Genomic DNA, 18,221 nt, shown 5'->3' with positions numbered 1-18,221 from the left:
CTGCATTTCAAACCTTGCTCAGGTAAGGGGCCCATATATCAGGGTTTGATTTATATCAGGGGCCCGGGGCCTTTCCCCACTCGAGGGATGCTATTGCTGCCTTAGTTTCTGCTAGGGAAAACTTAATTGGAGGGACACCGATTTCCCTAATCCTGGTCAACTCCATGAAATTAGGTTCATTTGCCCCTGAGTAAAGTGACCCAAAATTTCTGATGGATACAACTACCTGTGGATTCCTCACCTATTGAATACTCCCCTTGCGCCAGCATTCGACGGAAATTTTCTTCCTAGCTTCCGCACGTCGACGAGGACGTCACAATTGCCCACGCAACGCCGTCTGACGTCATACAGGCAAAAAGAGGTCCTCGCCGACGTCAGTTCCCTTTTTTCCGTGCCATCCGAACGACGGTTATTCTTCGAGGGAGCTACTGTTACTACTCGACGTAGTTACAGTTATTGTTGCTGTTTCATTCTTTGAGAAAAGAAAGAATGTCGCAAAGAAAATCTGGTTTCAAGCCCTGCAATGAGTGCGGTGGCAAGATGTCGGTGACGGACCCACATACAGACTGTTTGTGGTGTCTCCACTCCGACCACGACGTTGACAAATGTGACTCTTGTCAATGGATGAATCCGAAGGCATTAAAGGAGCGAGAAGCAAAGCTCTTTTTGACGAAGTCTAAGAGAAAAGAAAAGCGGCATCATCGCAAGTCTTCCTCTCTGAAGTCCCATCGGCGTCATCGTGACTCCCAGCGTCGTCGTGAATCTCGGCGCCGGTCGAGTAGGGAGAGATCGCGTTCAAGGTCGCCTTCAGCTCGACACCGAAAAACATTGGTAATGAGTCTCACCATCTCTCCACAACCGCAGACGCCTTTTGCATCTCCGACTTCGCCGACGTCGCCTGTGAATCCTCCATCGGTGTTTGAGGTTCCTCAGCGTCAAGAGTTTTCTCCAGCTTCTCAGACGCCGGGACCGGCGCCGATGTCACCTCGAGCCCAGGCTCCTCAGTATCTGTCTTTCCCGGCCCCAGGAGCCGACAGTTCCGCATTCTTGAGTGCGATGTTTACCATCTTTCAGCAGATGGCTCCAGGTGGTGGACCGGCTGGTCCTTCGGGCTCCTTGGCCTTCAACATGGCCTTCAACATGGGTGCTCCGGCTCCGTTATGACCGGCACCTTTTATGCCCTTCCTTCCCATGGGAAATGTGGGTTCGGCGCCTATGGCGTCCGCCTTGCAACCGGTGACGCTGAGTAGACCTGTGGCTCCGGCGCCGGAACATTCTCCTGTCCGCCCTTTGCCTCGTACGGCGCCGAAGAAATCCACGGCGCTGATGGATCCGATGTCAGATGGATCCGAGGATCGGCGTCAAGCTTCGACGTCTGCTGAAGCCATGTCGACGCCGAGAATTGAGGCCAGGTTGCATTCGAGGAGTCTTGCTCTTCGCTTTCTTGAGGAGCAAGAATATCAGAAGCAGGCATTGGAGGAAGGAGAGATTGAGGAACCTCTGGGGGACCTCCATGGTTTAGATACAGCCAGTGGTTTGGACACCTCTCCAGAATGGGACTTAGCATCGCCTGGAGAGTATACGGAGGAGGCTGCTTCATTCCACTCGGTTATAAAGAAAGCAGCTGATTTTTTTGGGACCTTCCTTTGCCGGTGTCTGAGCCTAAGCCTAATATTTTAACAGAAGAATTGCATCCTGCTTCTACAGCTGCAGGGCCACTTCTGCCTTTTAATGAGGCTCTGTTAGATCCAGTCCGGGAAATATGGAAGAAGCCGGTGTCATCTTCAGCAGTGAATAGATCGGTGGCTCGCAGATATCGAGTGGCTCCTGCTGACCCAGGATTTCTGTCCAGGCACCCAACCCCTGAGAGCCTGGTGGTTCAGGCTTCATGTTCATCCCGGTCTGCCCCAGGTTCTTTTCCGGGTGTCCCTTCAGACAGAGACTCAAAGAAGATGGATCATTCTTCTAAAAAGGCTTTTTCGTCATGTAGCATAGCATTAAAATCTACTAATGCTACATGTATTTTGGGAAGGTACATTTACGCCCTGATGGATGAAATAAAGTCGTCCCACGCTGAGGTGCCTCAGGAGGTGTTGAGCCTGGTTTCTGATGCTCAAGCGGCGGCGACCCAAGTAATCCAGTCTGGGCTGGATACGACTGACTCTGTAGCCTGGGCTATGGGTACTGCTGTGGCTACAAGGAGGCAAGCCTGGCTTCGTAGCTCTGGTTTCTCGTCGGATGTCCAGTCAGCCCTGATGGATCTTCCCTTCGATGGGGATAAACTTTTTGGCTCCAAAGCGGACTCTGCTCTAGAGAGGTTTAAGGAGAGTAGGGCCACGGCGAAGTCTTTAGGCTTGCAGGCCTCCTCTTCTGTTTCGTCCAGACTCTTTAGAAGATTTAGGGGGTTTGGTCGTGGTTCCTCCTCCTCCTTTCGAGGCAGATTTCAGCAACAATCTGCCACTTCTCTCTCCTACAGATCATACAGAGGGAGGGATAGGGTCCGGACCGGGGAGCCACCCAGCAGCACTCTGCCTCTTCCCTGTTCCTCTGGAGGGGTGCAGCATGGGAAGCAGCCTTAGTCTTCCACCAATTCCTTCTCATACCACTCCTGTACGGGGGAGGTTATTGAGCTTTCTCCGCAAGTGGGAGGTTATAACATCAGACTCCTGGGTCATCAGCATTGTGGAGGAAGGCTATGCCCTTCCCTTTCGGGAGTTTCCTCCCCCCATCCCGCCCGCCCGTCCTACTGTTCAGAAGAGCATCTCCTGTTACTAGAACAGGAGGTTCAAGTCCTCCTTTCAAAGGTTGCGGTGGAGTTGGTTCCGGAGCAGGAGAGAGGTTAGGGTTGTTACTCAAGATACTTCCTGATCCCCAAGAAGGATGGTCGGTTGAGGCCAATCCTGGCCCTGAGGATCTTGAATTGGTTCCTCAAACAGGAGAAGTTCAAGATGCTGACCCTAGCTCAGGTGCTTTTGGCGCTGGACGATGGAGATTGGATGGTGTCTGTCGACTTGCAGGATGCTTACTTTCATATCCCGATACTCAAGTCGCACAGGAAGTATCTCTGGTTTGTGGTGGGTTCGCAGCACTATCAGTTTGCGGTCCTTCTGTTTGGACTTACTTCAGCACCTCGAGTCTTCACAAAGGTGATGTTGGTGGTTGCGGCAGAGCTCAGAAGGAAGGGGATAGCGGTATTTCCTTACCTGGACGACTGGTTGATCAAAGCCAAGTCTCCGGAGCTCGTGTTGCATCACCTTCAGTCGACAACCCAGTTGTTGTTCGACCTGGGTTTTTCAGTGAATGTACCCAAATCTCACCTAGAGCCCTCTCAGCGCCTCCTGTTCATAGGGGCAGTTCTGGATACAACATTGAATCGTGCCTTTCCTCCGCCTCAGCGGATTCAGGGCATTCAGGCGTTGGTTCCAATATTTCAAAGTGGAGCGGTCGTTCCAGTCCTCAAGGTCCTGCGTCTGCTCGGTCTGTTCGCTTCTTGCATTCTGTTGGTCACTCACGCTCGCTGGCACATGAGGGCTCTTCAGTGGTGCCTCTGGAAGCAGTGGTCTCAACACAAAGGGGATCTCAAGGGATCGGTAAAGATCTCCAGGGACGCTGCGTGGATTTAAAATGGTGGATTGCGGACGGCAATCTTTCCCAAGGAAGGCCGTTCTCGCATCCTCCGCCGGTGACCATAGTAATAACGGATGCTTCCACTCTAGGGTGGGGAGCTCATCTGGGGGACCTGGAGGTCAAAGGTCATTGGTCTCCAGTGGAACAGATGTTTCATATAAATCTGTTGGAATTGCGAGCAATACGTCTGGCTCTCAAGGCCTTCCTTCCTTCCCTTCGCGGTCAGTCGGTTCAGGTCCTGACGGACAATACTACTGCGATGTGGTATATAAACAAACAGGGAGGAGTAGGGTCGTACCTTCTCTGCAGAGAAGCTCTGTGGCTATGGTCCTGGGCAAGGGACCATCGGATTTGCTTGGTAGCAAACCATCTGGCCGGAGTCTTGAACGTGCGTGCGGACGGTCTCAGTCGACATTTCTCGACCGATCACGAGTGGCGTCTCCATCCGGATCTAGTCCGACAGATCTTCCAGATGTGGGGGATCCCTCGGGTAGATCTTTTTGCCACTCGGGAGAACTCGCACTGCCCGTTGTTCTGCAGCCTCCAGTATCCGGTGCAAGGAACGTTGGGGGACGCGTTTCAGATGGCCTGGCGCGACCAGTTACTTTACGCGTTTCCCCCCATACCCTTAATTCCTTGAGTTCTGAGGAAAACTCGCCAAGACCGGGCCCAAGTCATCTTAATAGCTCCGGATTGGCCAAGGAGGGTATGGTATTCGGATCTTCTCCAACTCTCTCTGTGCCCCCCGCTCCGTCTCCCTCTCAGGGCAGACCTCCTCTCTCAATCGCAGGGGCAGGTTTTACACCCCCACCTCCAGAGCCTGCACCCTCATGCCTGGAGATTGAACGGGGCAACCTGAGTTCCTTTTCTCTCCCACCTGAGGTAGTGGATGTTATTTTATCAGCCAGGCGACACTCCACTAAATCTATCTACGCTAGCAGGTGGGCTAAATTTGTAATTTGGTGTGGAGAGAAGCAAATTGATCCCTTACGTGCCCACTTATCGGATATCTTGTCTTTTGCGTTGTCCCTGGCACAGAGGGGTTGTGCAGTGGCTACAGTCAAGGGATATTTGTCTGCCCTGTCAGCCTTTCTATGTCTTCCAGACCAGCCTTCTTTATTTAAGTCTCCTATAGTGCTAAGATTTTTAAAAGGTCTTGTTAATAAATATCCTCCCACTCCTTTCATTATGCCCCAGTGGGATTTAAACCTAGTCTTAACTTTCCTTATGGGCTCGCCGTTTGAGCCACTGCATTGTTGCCCTTTGAGGTTATTGGTTCTGAAGACTGTTTTCCTTGTTGCAATTACTTCAGCAAGAAGAGTGAGTGAGCTGCAGGCTCTATCTGTTAAACCCCCGTACACATCTTTTTATGGGGATAAGGTGGTGTTGAGGACCAAGGCTGCTTTCTTGCCGAAGGTTGTTTCACCCTTTCATATGGCCCAGACTATTACACTTTCCTCTTTTTATCCTCCACCTCATCCTTCGAAAGTGGAAGAAAGACTACACTGTTTAGACCCGAGAAGAGCACTGAGCTTCTACGTGGACAGAACAAAGGATTTTAGGTTGGAGGATCAGCTCTTCATCGGGTACGTGGGAAAGAGGAGAGGAAAGGCAGTCCACAAGAGAACACTCTCCAGGTGGGTCATTCTTTGCATTAAACTGTGTTACTCTCTGGCAAAGAAAGAACCCCCTGATGGAATAAGAGCTCATTCCACCAGGGCTCAGTCGGCCTCTTCGGCCTTGGCTAGGGGTGTTCCTGTGGTTGACATCTGCAAGGCCGCAACTTGGTCATCCCTCCACACTTTTGCGAAGCATTACTGCTTTGATTCGGAGGTTAGGAGGGATGGCCATTTTACACGGTCAGTGCTGCAGGATTTCTTGGTTTGACCATTCAGGCACCCTCCACCGAGTGCGGTACTGCTTTGGGACTCTATTCAATAGGTGAGGAATCCACAGGTAGTTGTATCCATCAGAAGAACTAGTTACTTACCTTCGGTAACGACTTTTCTGGTGGATACATTAGCTACCTGTGGATTCCTCACGGTCACTCCCGCCTCCCCGTTGCCTGTCTGGTCTTACCAAGTTATCCTTGGGTGTGCTCCTCTTGGTATTTGAGGGCCTGCAGATATATTGTATATATTTATGTATTTATAAAAAAAATAAAAAAAAAATTTTGGGACATTCTGGAATAATATTTTATCTTGTGATGTTATTAAATATTGTTATATGATTGATTGTTTCAATGGTCTGTTCGTCTCAGAGGCACGTAAAAAAAATTGGTACTGACGTCGGCACGTCGGCGAGGACCTCTTATTGTCTGTATGACGTCAGACGGCGTCGCGTGGGCAATTGTGACGTCCTCGTTGGCGTGCGGAAGCTAGGAAGAAGATTTCCGTCGAATGCTAGCGCAAGGGGAGTATTCAATAGATGAGGAATCCACAGGTAGCTAATGTATCCACGAGAAAAGTCGTTACCGAAGGTAAGTAACTCGTTCGTTTTACCCATACTACCGGGAGGATCGAAGTACCAGGCACTGTCATTTGAAATCAGCTTCCAAAACTTGGAGGCATCATTGGCTCTTGCAGCCTCCCAAAGAGCAACCCATTGTTTCTCTTCCCAACTTCTTTGTGCCTTAAAAAGTTCCCGCCTATAGCTCTCTTGACTGTCTTATTGGCTCTCTTATCCCCCTTTTCAGGTCCCTCAGTAATTTGTGCCTGGCTTCCCTACAGCAACGACTTCTTTAGTAAAAAGTTATTTTAGGAGTTGAATAATTCCATATGAACAGCCAGGAGCCTGTTATCATCCTCACGAAAATGGAGCATAAGCTCCATTTGATCTGCCAATGAGCTGTTTATTGTTGAAAGGGAGCCTAGAGAGGAATTGACAACTTCCCACTTGACATTCCATTTGTTGGTTGTCATGGTAAGATGCTGCACATGAAACCGGGGCCTCTATTATGGGCAGCAGACCTCTAATAGATAGAATAAATGGGTCATGGTCACTTTCTTCATTTTCTTTTACCACCATATCAACCATACTCCCCCACAAACGAATGTCTAATAGAAGGTAATCAATATGGCTCCTATAAGCTCTACGTCTGAAAGTGGGGGAAGGATTAACATCTGAGCAGGAGTGACAGTTACAAGCACGGAGACCGTATGCAAGTGTAAAATCATCAATTTGATAAGCCGTTCTGCTCATTCTGAGACTTTCGTTCGTTACTAATTGCAGGATACCCCAAAGAATGTCCTATTCTTGGTAAAGCTCTTGAGCCAAAGAATAAAGCTCAAAAGTGGCATTGAAATCCCCTGCAATTAAAATGTAATGAGTAGTGGATCTACTGGATAAAATATTATCAAGAACAGTTAGAGCATCATACTTGTAATTTCTGCCCACACTCCTGCTATATATATATATTCACAAATTAGTTATTTTTTCTCTTTGGGTGGATAGTATTAAATCTTGTATGTCAGCACAACCCATATCCACTTCCTTAGCCTGACACTTGAGGGAATTGCTAACCCGCATGAGTAAACCACCCGAGGGTCTTCCAGAAGTCACCTTACGTGCTGGAACCCAAAAGCTCTTAAAGCCAAATCTATGCTTGGGCTCCAGGGCTCATGTCTCTTGGAACAGGCAGATCTTGTGCTCATCTATAAAAGAACCCCAGTCTGGGATTCGCATTTTGGACTCAAGCCCGGCGATATTCCAACTAAGAACAGTGACCGGCGCATCATCCTGGGCTTGTGGTACAATCTGTGTGGGGCTCATAGAGTTCGGATTGCCCATTAGATCTGCTGCAAAACTGCCAGTTCTAGGTCCCCCAACTCCTTTATCTCCAATAGTATTGCACACTCCGATAGATTCAAAACCAGCCATGTTCTAACCAAGAACAGTGGCCGGTGTATCATTCTGAGCTAGCAATACAATTTGTGTAAGACTCCTAGAATTCACATTTACAATCCGTTCTTCTTCTAAACTGCCTACTCTGAATCCCCAGAGTTCCTTATTTCTAGAAGTATTGCACTCCACAGTGGTTAATCTCGCCCCCCCCGTCCCAGAGATTCCCTGTGTAACTTTGACTTTGTGTCAGTCCGCATCTGAAAGGGAAGATGGAGGTTGCCTGCATTCAGACTGCAGCACATGGTGCACATGGGAACTAGGGGGACATCTAGAGCCAAGTGTCAAACCGCTAGGGGCGAGTTCGGGTACTGGGGGATAGAAGGTTGAGAGTCTACACAAGGAAACCCCTTCTACTAAGGGGCTAGCTCTGCAGGAGTTTAAGAAAATCTGTTGGACCAAGGCAGGTGAGTCACAATTTATAACAATACAATCTCCCACTCCAAACTTATTCAGCGGGCCCGCCCATCTTACCCTCCTCACCATTAATATTGAAGGTACCATAAAGAATGCAAATTTAGCATTAACATGTAACCAATAAATGATCTTATTTTTCAATTCTATATAAGTCTCCACACTATTTGCTCGGAGCCTAGGAACATTTGTAATTACAAGCACATATGGGCAAGATTCCGGGGGTAGATGTAAAACTTCTAACTGAGCCCCATAGTTGACAGGTCTAGCTCTACTAGACTCCAGGTCCGTCACTAAAGGACTTGCTAATTGATACTCATGGACATTGGACACTTTAGGCATCGTAGACACTAAATTGGTTGTCGGAGCAACACCACAAACTCCCCTATTAGTAGTAACTACATCATTGGAACAGCCTTCCACTGGATTACGGCCTTGCCTGGCAATCAGGCCCACCTCAAATTGACATGAATGAGTACAACAACCCTTAGGTGGCGTTGGGCCCTCAACAAGGTGTGAGGGAGCCTTACCACCAATGCCAGAATATTGTTCCAAAGTTGAAGACTGACAGTGGAGTTGTGAATTAGCTTGAGGAATAGTGTCAGGCACTTGGGGCTGAGTAAACCCCTCCTAGTTTCTCTTCTATAGCTTTTAGACAGAGTTCAATAGGACACAACCTCTTAGTGAGCTCCTCCATTATGCACTCAAGCGCCAGTGGACCAGCAGTACTCTCCTGTGGTTTTTCGGACCCATCATTGCCTTTTTCAGGTCCAGAGCTAATAATGCCCATAGTGCGTGCACGTTTATTACTTAGGTTGATATCACCACGCTTTCTTTTTCCTTTTGGCTCTGGGACTGATGCACCAGCCAAGGGGCCAGGTGATGGCAATACAAGTTCTATCGCAGTGACCCCATCCAAAGCCACAGAGAGGATCTCCTGGGCATTGTCTAAATGGTTGGCTGGTGGGAAAGCCAGATTTAACTGCGTGGACTGGGGCTGCAAAGACTGTGGAAGCTGCAGGGGTAGTTGTGGAGATAAAGAGATAGGAGTCAGTGAGACCGGGGTAGATAGGCGACGCTCAGCCATCTCAATCTCTTTATCTAAGGCTCCAACAGCCTTTTGTAGGAAGCCGTCTAGAGTTTTATTAATTTTAAGATTATCTTTGGGGGGGACCCCCCCTTCCATCTACCCATCTCTCACCCCTTTATACTCGGCCCTTTATACTTTCTAGACCCCTCCTCCCACAAAGGGTGCAGCACTTGTTTTCACCTCCAGCTGTCCACTCACTCTTGGAAATATTGAGGTATTAAGTTGTATGGCTCTGGGAGACCAACAGGTTGCAACCTAGAGAAAGGCAAATCCATTTAAAACCAGCAGGTAGAGTCTGTACAAGGGCACATCCAGAAAAAGGACACTCACTCGCTGGCCAACGCGAGGATCCCGCCAAGAGAGACCACAGCTACACTTCCTCCTGCTGAATTCACCTCACTCGTACTTTACGCCACCAATTGGCTCACCAAAGAGAAGAGAGAAAGGAGAGGTCAGTCTCCAGGTTCTACCAAAGGTACTGTCAAGATTCTACATGTGGATTCCTCTTTCTCCCACCTGGGGCACAGGAGGGTGCAGGGAGCGCAGGAAACGCTGCATAGACCAGTGGAGCACTCAGCTCACCAAATCTAGCTCCAGCTCCCACAACAACGCATGAAAATCTCGCTGGACGCCGGATGCTTGAACCAATGCAGAGGACAGAAGGACAGAGGGACGCTGCTCCCAGAGCTACTGCTGCACTCTCCAGCTACACCCTCCTGCCTTTCGCAAAATAGGACAGGTTAGGTCGCCGACCACTTGCCGCTTGCAGTCTGTCGCAGTAGCAGTAACAGTCTATTACAATTTGCCGCTGCTTACCACTGTTTACCGTTGCTGTGTGCCAGTGCTGTTTTGGGGACACTGGTGCAGATTTCACCAGGGCCGGTTTTCACCATAACCAGCTCCCGGCCCTGTCGCCACTGTAGCAGCTGCCACGCAGCTTCTTTTTGCAGCTCCTTGCTGCGGCGCTCACACCGACCCCAGCACCTTACTCCTAGGTGCCAGGACGTGCTCGAGGACATGGACCGGGGGAAGGCTTCAAGCCCTCAAGCGTTTTGGAGCCTTCAAGCTGCCGTGCTCCAAAGCGCGTCCTTTGTGGCCTCCGTCTAGGTACCAGATTCGCTCAGGGGCACGGAGCGCAGGCAACCCTCTGACCCGCCATGCTCCGAACCGCTGACTCTGAGCCCCGTGCCCCAAACCATGGCCTCCACTCTCCGTGTTCTCCGCGTCCACTGCTTCCTCTTCCTCTTCCTCCCGCGGGGACTTGGGGGCAAGAGCACAGGGAAGCCGTGCTCCGAGCCGCGCCCTCCGTGTCCCTCTCCCATGAGAGCTCACAACTTCCAATAATATTACTCCATTATTTTGTCATTTTTAAACTTGGAAACTCTCTCTGGGCATAGGGTGCACCTCATTAGTACCAGTTTAACACCCAAATACAGCAAAAAGCAATACAAATGTGACCAGTCCAGCTTTGCAGAGGGCTTTTCACTGCACAGTAACACGGGTGTCGTCACATATTTAGTAACTTTTGAACTAGAAACTATTTTTTTTTTTTGTTAAAATCTGCAGATTACTGCGGCAGATGATGGATTATGTGGCAAATGCGGCACATCTATAATTGTGCAAAAGTTATCACAGCCTCACAATTGCATAATTCCAGTGGCCCAAACTAAGAGGCAAGACAAGGGGTCATGTGTATCCTATATGCGGCTAAATTTACATTATATATGGAGCAAGCATTTAGTCTGTTCAACAATAATTTTTTGGACAGCAGGGATGCTGCACTGATATATGCTATCATATGTGATAATGAAGAAAATGGTGGCTCAGTGAATTAAAGTATTTGCCTAGAATTACATAATTTGAAACCAGTTTATGGGTCAAGAGCATTAGAGTTAGGTCAAGTAGGTTATTTAAGTCACTAGAACTGAAGGTCTAGTAATATTTTTATGATTCTTCGATGCCTGGAACACCGTTCCTAGGTGCATTACATCTGCAAAACTGATTTGGGTCACTAAAGCTTTGACCTCAAAGGTTCTAAACACGGTTTTCAATGAATAAACAGGGTTGCTGAAAACAATCCCTTTTCTTATTCCTAAGGTTTTCATGTATTTCTTTGTTAAGAATAAAGTATTTTCTGATTTTTAACGAGAAACTTGTATTTCCTTGGTTGAGGATACTCTCTGCAGCCTTTGTTGCCAGGGCTGTAACATTTTACCTGTATAGGGCAACACCCTTTCAGAAGTTGTTTCTGTTTCATTTTCTGTTGTGGATGTTTTACCGTCAATACAAGATGGAATCAACTATTGTCAGGTGGAATGCCTCATGCATATTGAAATCTTATCACATGAGCAGAATTAAAATTGTCTAAAGCTTAATTCTCATTCCTCCAAAGCTAAGGCAGCAACTGTGGCTTTCCGTGCCCAATTGCATGCATCTATCAGCCATGGACTTTGGCTACCGTGGATGTGTTTTATAACTCTTACTCAGTGGATGCTTGTTTCTGTGAACAGTTTTTACCCAGAAACATTCCCACAAACTTTCTGTTTGAGTTGGTGCCAGGTATATGTAGTCTGCCACTCCCATAGCTTTTGAGGCTGAGTAATTAGGTTCCCAACCAGTTGTGAAGAAAGATGACTAACAGCAGAACCCTTTTCTTGGCTGTTCTGATGCTTTTACTTTCCCTTCTTTACAACATGCACCCAGCCCACACCCACGCCATGCTCCAAGCAACATGTCAGAAAAAACCTAGGGAGACGCTTTGTTTTAGCATGTTTTAACACGGGTATTTACCAAAAATTGTGGTGGATGGGGTTCCCAGAATCAAGTGCATCATAATCACTATGATTACAATTTTTCTTGTAGCAAGGGACACTGTAACCAGAGTAGCACCCTAGTTCTTGCATCTCTTGTTCTTCGATCAGTCAGTTTTTAACAAATACTATCATCTTATTACAGCTAAGAGCCATCAAGCACTCCACACAGATCTAAGCAGATTAGAACTTCCCTGGAGTCCATCATGTAGTAGCTGGTTTTGTTAAAATGTCCAACTGTTTTTTTGATGATTTTCTGTTCATGCAGGTAAAGCCTTATATTTCTAGAGGGCTAAGCGTATTTCCACAAATATTCATAGATTTCAACAGACATAACTCTTTCACATGTGCAGTTGTTTCAAGAGCTCTTAAGAATAAAAAGGAAAGCTTAAGTACCTGGCTAGGCACTGAGAGCATCCAGAACCCAATTGCATATAAAGGCCTTGTTAAAGAAAAAGATCTGCAGAGAAAAAAAGTAGATGATAAATGTATTGGTTGAGCTGTTGTAATTGTTCTTGAAATCTGGGTCTGTTCTACTTGATTAATGAAGTATACGTGTAGATGGACTTTTGCTGTCAACTCAATTTCCTGCTGTTATGATAAGACATTATTCTAAGGGACCATTTGCTTTCAGGCTCATTTTGGTAATAGGCTGAGTTTAATGCGCTGTATGATTAATGCTTCCTGCCCTACGTTTTTATCTATTCTTAAAAGGGAGGATTTGTCCCATGCTTCTCTATAACGTCATAAAGGTTTGGTACACTAAACCCAGCAGTTAGTATTATGTTGCCCTAAGCCCCTTGTTGTGTTCATGGAATCAGAAAATTAGCGCAGTGATATATTTTTGTAAATTATAAGTTTGTATGCTAATTGAAATGTTGGATTTGGTTGTTTTTGTAATTTAGATGATGAATTTCAACTGCTGCAAAGAACATTTATGGATAAATATTACTGTGAGTTCGAAGATACAGAGGAAAACAAACTAGTTTACACCCCCATCTTTAATGAATATGTAAGTTTAAAATACCTTATTGTGCTTGTTGTGACTGACTGACAGATCTTAACAATCACACATTTTGTTTGTCGCAAATAGTTACAAGTTGGGCAAAGTTGTTTTCAACAGCTAGAGAGAATGTGGATGTCCTTCTCCCATCAGTCAGGATAACATGTTCCGTAAAACGTCTATGATAAAATAAAATCATGCAATTATTTTGTCATTTAAACCAAAACATTTACTGGCGGAAATAGTAAACCAAACTGTGCAGGGGTGTGGAATTCTTATTCCTGTTTGGGTCAATGTCAACAGCATTTCATGGTTATTTTGCCCACTGTACATGTAGGCCAACTTCTTGTTGCACAAACCTTTTGGCTCCCAGTTAAATGTTCCACATTGTGTATGAATCTGTGAAAAAGGATTGCCTGCCACTTAGGCAAGGTTTGTTTCTGTATGTGTAAGTTGTTCAAACGTGCGCATGATTCATTAGTGCAAAGTCTTTACTATTCAGGCGAGCTCTCCAAGAAAATGCAGTGAGATGTGAGCTTAGAATGCATTGCTGACAGTGGTTCCGGTGCAAAAATGTGTACACGTTAAAAAAATTAACCAGTCTGAGGCTTTTTCTAATGCTCCCTGATTAAAGGGAAATACATTTATGTGTGAAAACAAGATAGGTGATTATTTGTCTTCACAAAAAAATTTACAAACACATAATTACAACTTGAACAAAATATATTTTGCTATGCTATTGTGCAATATAAATATCATTTCTTCTTGACATCATTTAGTGAAATGTGTTTTATGCATCCTAATATTTTAAAAAAATTATTAATTATCAGTGTAAAACCATAAAGGAACAGGAAAATAAATTTGGGGCTCACTATCTAAAGAAAATCAGCAAGGAGCATACACAGGTGTATTTATTTCCCTGCAGTGATGCACGTTTATGACGTTTAGAAATTAAGAAGAGTTTACAAATGTAGACTTGGAAATCGTATTCCTGGCAAACATTTCAGGATTCCGTTTTTGCATGAGCAGCTATACAAACATACATTTGCTAAAAAAAAAAAAAATGTCCAGCGCAGTTGCAGATTTACTTTCCCTATATTCCCCTTTTTCCCCCACTCTGGATGATGATTTTTCTGCTGCCCTCGTCAGGAGTATATTTCCAGGTGTTTTCCATTGTGAGGAGGGATTGGAGAGAAACTTGTGAATACCCTTAAAATGTTAGTTTGGGAATGCGCACATTGAGAATTCCAGCAATGTATCTTCCGCTTCTTGCCTACTTTGAACCCCTGTATGTAGATTTGCGTAAAGATGACAAACTCAGAGACTTGCTAGAATCTAAGCCTTGCCTTAATATGAGCCTTAACCTAGTTCATTGAACAACTAGATATTTAAAAAAAAAATAATCAGTTCGAGACCCCTGATGAGACACCAAAGCCAGGCGATCACTCAAACTTGCTTTCCAGACTCCTTTTAGCAGAACTCCCGCCGTGATGCATGTTTGCTGATGCATCTACCCTGAGTCATGGTTAAAACAGCATCCAAACATCATTTTCTCCCAGCAGATGTTAGCTGTGATGACAACTTTATGGATATGCTCAACACATGGACAGTTGAAAACCCTTGTCTTATAACTTAGTACAACGGATATTAGTGAGTCTTGAGTATTTCCACATGTATCTGATTCAAGATTATGATTGCACTTGACCATTGTTGGGTCTTGATAAATAAGAACTTAAGTTTAAGTACTTGAGTAAAATGGAAGGGTGCTACTCTTTAAATGGCTGTTGTCCCCTCGTTTTCCTCTACTATGATTAGTTGTTTAGTATGTCCTTATATAATTGTCAGTAATGGGACATTTCCTTGTGAGCATTTGTTCTTTTGCTTACTGACTAGCGCTGTGCCTTCGAGAGGTCTTAGGTTTTTTTATTGAATGAATCTATTAGTGAGGTGCTTAGTACAGAAAAGGCTTCAATTACCTGTTTTCCAGTTGTACAACAGTCTACTCCCCTGGAATATATATATATGTCCCTTAATTCTTTTTTTGTGAAACATCGGTCATTTTAACAATGGTGCAGGAAAGTATGCTTTTACCCCATTTTATTAGCTGTGGAAATCGGCACAGAGACTCCCTATTGTAGGTACATAACACAAAAGTATGTATCTGTTTTAGTATTTTTGTATTTCAGAATGGGTAGGTAGTATAAACATTTTATATTCAAAATGTACCTAAACATCAAACTTTTTTAGATTTCTTTAGTTGAGAAGTACATTGAAGAGCAACTACTGGAGAGGATGCCAGGATTTAACATGACTACATTCACAGCATCATTACAGTAAGTTTTATTTTGTGCTTTTATTTTAATTTATAAACAGTGCCTGTATTGTTTTTTAAAATGTAATGTGGAAGTAGGATTGTATGCTGTTTGAATATGTATGAAGTTAATGTAAGACCTCATATCAAAATTATTAAGCTGGTTTGCAGATGGTGGGTTATCAGTTCCATCCATCAAACAGCCAACACATTTTTTTGCGGAGAATCTGCTTCATCAGGGCCACATTATGTCCAATGGAAGTTATCACCTTTGTCAGCCCACAAGTATTATACATTTCTATGATTTAAGTATGACTGTGTATCAGGTCAACATAAACTTCAGAATATAGGGACTCAGTCTGTCTATGCCATCAGGAAATGTTGACACAATTCCCAGCTAGATCACAGTTCCCCATCTGGGCCCCTAAACTTACCAGAGTGGCAGATGATTTTGGTAACCTTGAACATGACCACCCTGACTCCTAAGGATGTCGAGGAAACAGATTTACCCTTTTGTTGTCACTTTGCATGTCCAAGGTAAGACACAAAAGAAATTCGGAAATGTCTTTTCAAACATTTATTGAAACAATCATATTCTTGTATAGAAAGCCTGAACTGCGATTATTAAGCAGATGAAACGAAGCATGGTAACCAGTCTTATGAGAATGGTAAAAAAGACAAACAATTCAACCATGCTAATGTTACTGTGTTGTTACACACCTTCCTGTTCCTTGCTACACTGATGAGAGCTTAGTGAGATTACCTCTCCCCCTGCCAGATCAATTGGGATAGCCTAATCTGCCATACCTGAGGAAGATGTACCGGGAAGCCGGCCTGATGTATTGTAGGCTATCATTCTTTGCTGGATGGAGGTCAGAGTCAGCCGGGCTGTATATTGGTCACAGTGCACCAAGTTCCAGGATCATCCCAGCAGAAGTGCTCCTCTTTCGAATGTAGCTCAGAGGCCTTTTATATAATGAAAGTACTTTTCATATCGCACTGTCAGAGGTGCAGAACTGATGTAATGATTTGTCTGTAACTTTGGAGCTGTCTCCAGTGGACAGTCATGATACAAGGGCATTGCGTTCTGTGTGCCTTGCTTTGGACAGAGTGTACAGACTGCATGGCAGCACAGCTTACTAGGAATGGGCTGCATGTACAGTGTCTTCTCAGTATATTATCACATAAGTGTAAAACCGTGTAAAAAGTCACCATCAGCGAAAAATGCCAAGCTTAAACGTGCAATCTATAATGGAGTCTCAGGTCGGGGCCTCACATACTTCACCACAATAGAACATTCATTTTCCTGAAATCACTTTTTCACAATTGAATATCAATGTGAAAATCCTAGTCTTTGATCATTAGTTGTTACTGACCAAACATTGTGGTCAATCCCATGATAAGGATTTTTTGTGGTTGGCAGCAGCAGGTTTGCGTTCCTAGACCATGGTTTGGGCCAATTAAGGTAACCTGACTCCAAACATTCGCTATCTACTCAACTCCCTTTAAAATTATCAAGATGGTTGTTTCACTGTATGTAACCTTGTGCTACAAAGCCCATAAGCTAAAGCACAGTAGAAATGAGCTGCTGTCAGGCGTGCGTGGTGCACTAGTTAGCATTGCACTTTGAGGTAGGTGACAAAAAAAAGTAAAAAGAAAATGACCAAAAAATAAGTGCGGGTTGTGTGGCTCTCCTTATTGCTTTTATATGTTAACACAGCATATTGCATAGTCATATTACATATGACCCATCTGGTCACTATCTTTAACATGTTGTAACAACAATCTTAAAGTGGGGGGGGGGGGGGAGACAAAGGCACCGGCAAAATGAATCTGAGCACCCACATAATGGATTCAGTAAAATTGCTATATAATTTATAAACATTTAATATATCACTCCCACACATCTATGCTAGGTATCCCTCAGTCAGACCAGAATCCCCACATCTGTAGAGAATGTGCATTTGTGTGAGTCCCATATACAGTTCTGTTGCATGTTGAAGCGAGTGTGGACGCTGCCAATACTCGATCCCCAGTTTCCAGTAATTCAAAGTGTGGCAAGTGCCGGTGTCATTGGCGTGTACAAGTCTGTTAATATTAGTTCCCACTGCGCCGCAAGGGGATATTTTCGTAGTCCCAACGCTTCCTTGCGCTACAGAGCTGTGCACTCCGCCCTCGCCCAGACAGCCAGTGAACGCATCCATGCTTCATAAGCCGGTGGCTCAGAAGATTGCCATCTACAAGTTATATAAGGCTTTTGGCCACTAACAACCCAGATCCCAAAAACGGGACGTTGCTTTCAGTTTTTTACCCCTAGGGAACAATTCCAGGACACAAGCCTCCCTTGTTAACAGTATGGGTCGGCCTACACAATACATCAAGCGTGTATGGACTGAGGTCCAATAGTGACTCAGGGCGGGACATAACCACATCATGTGCATTAAGTCTGCTCCTAAGTGCTGACATCTTGGACAAGCCGCATCCACACGGCCAAAATATCTATTAATCTTATCAGGGGTAAGGTATGCCCGCTGTGTGACATAATATTGAATAAGGCGAAATCGCATATTTCGATGTACATATGTGGGGGTCTCTAGTATCGTCGCCCATTCTCTCTCTGTAAAAGGTTCCATCCTGTCTCCCCCCACTTCCGTTGGAGGGGCACAAGTGGACCAGTCGTATGGAAACGCAGGGAGTCTGCTATCCAGTGTATTAAATTTCCCCCTTCCCCAAAAACATGTAGGTACTGTAGTGTATGGTGCATCTGGGGTTCTTCTGTGAGGTCTCCCCATGTCTGTTGCAAGGCTTGTTTGAGGAAGTTGTACAACATAAAGGCCCCTCGATGTTGTCTCCATCAATGTGTCATGAGTACTGAGGTTGCCATCAGTGTAGGTCTCTAGTGTGTATATGTCTGCCGCATGCAAAGCTGCTAATTCCGCTGCCGATTTGTCACATGTGCCCCGTGGTGTTCCCAATAACGGTATGGCTGGTGTGTAAATGACACATTAGGAAACTGAATGTGCAATCACCAGCGAGGGCCTCAAGGCACAGGGGGGCCTCATCCGA

General features: G+C 45.4%; 1 protein-coding gene across 2 annotated transcripts in view; it reads left to right on the top strand.

Moving 5' to 3' along the window:
- ARL2BP (ARF like GTPase 2 binding protein) overlaps window positions 1-18,221 on the top strand; it is a 171,222-nt gene that overhangs the window by 70,800 nt on the left and 82,201 nt on the right. For both annotated transcript variants that reach the window (XR_011199894.1, XM_069217215.1), the window contains exons 4-5: window positions 12,747-12,853; window positions 15,092-15,177. Coding sequence is in view for 1 of the 2 variants with exons in the window: in XM_069217215.1 (XP_069073316.1) it covers window positions 12,747-12,853; window positions 15,092-15,177 (193 nt within the window). In the remaining variant the exon portion in view is untranslated. The remainder of the gene's footprint in view (window positions 1-12,746; window positions 12,854-15,091; window positions 15,178-18,221) is intronic.

This window comes from Pleurodeles waltl, chromosome 12 (genome assembly GCF_031143425.1).
Source record: "Pleurodeles waltl isolate 20211129_DDA chromosome 12, aPleWal1.hap1.20221129, whole genome shotgun sequence".
Taxonomy (NCBI): Eukaryota; Metazoa; Chordata; class Amphibia; order Caudata; family Salamandridae; genus Pleurodeles; species Pleurodeles waltl.
This window is presented reverse-complemented; position numbering and strand designations above follow the sequence as displayed.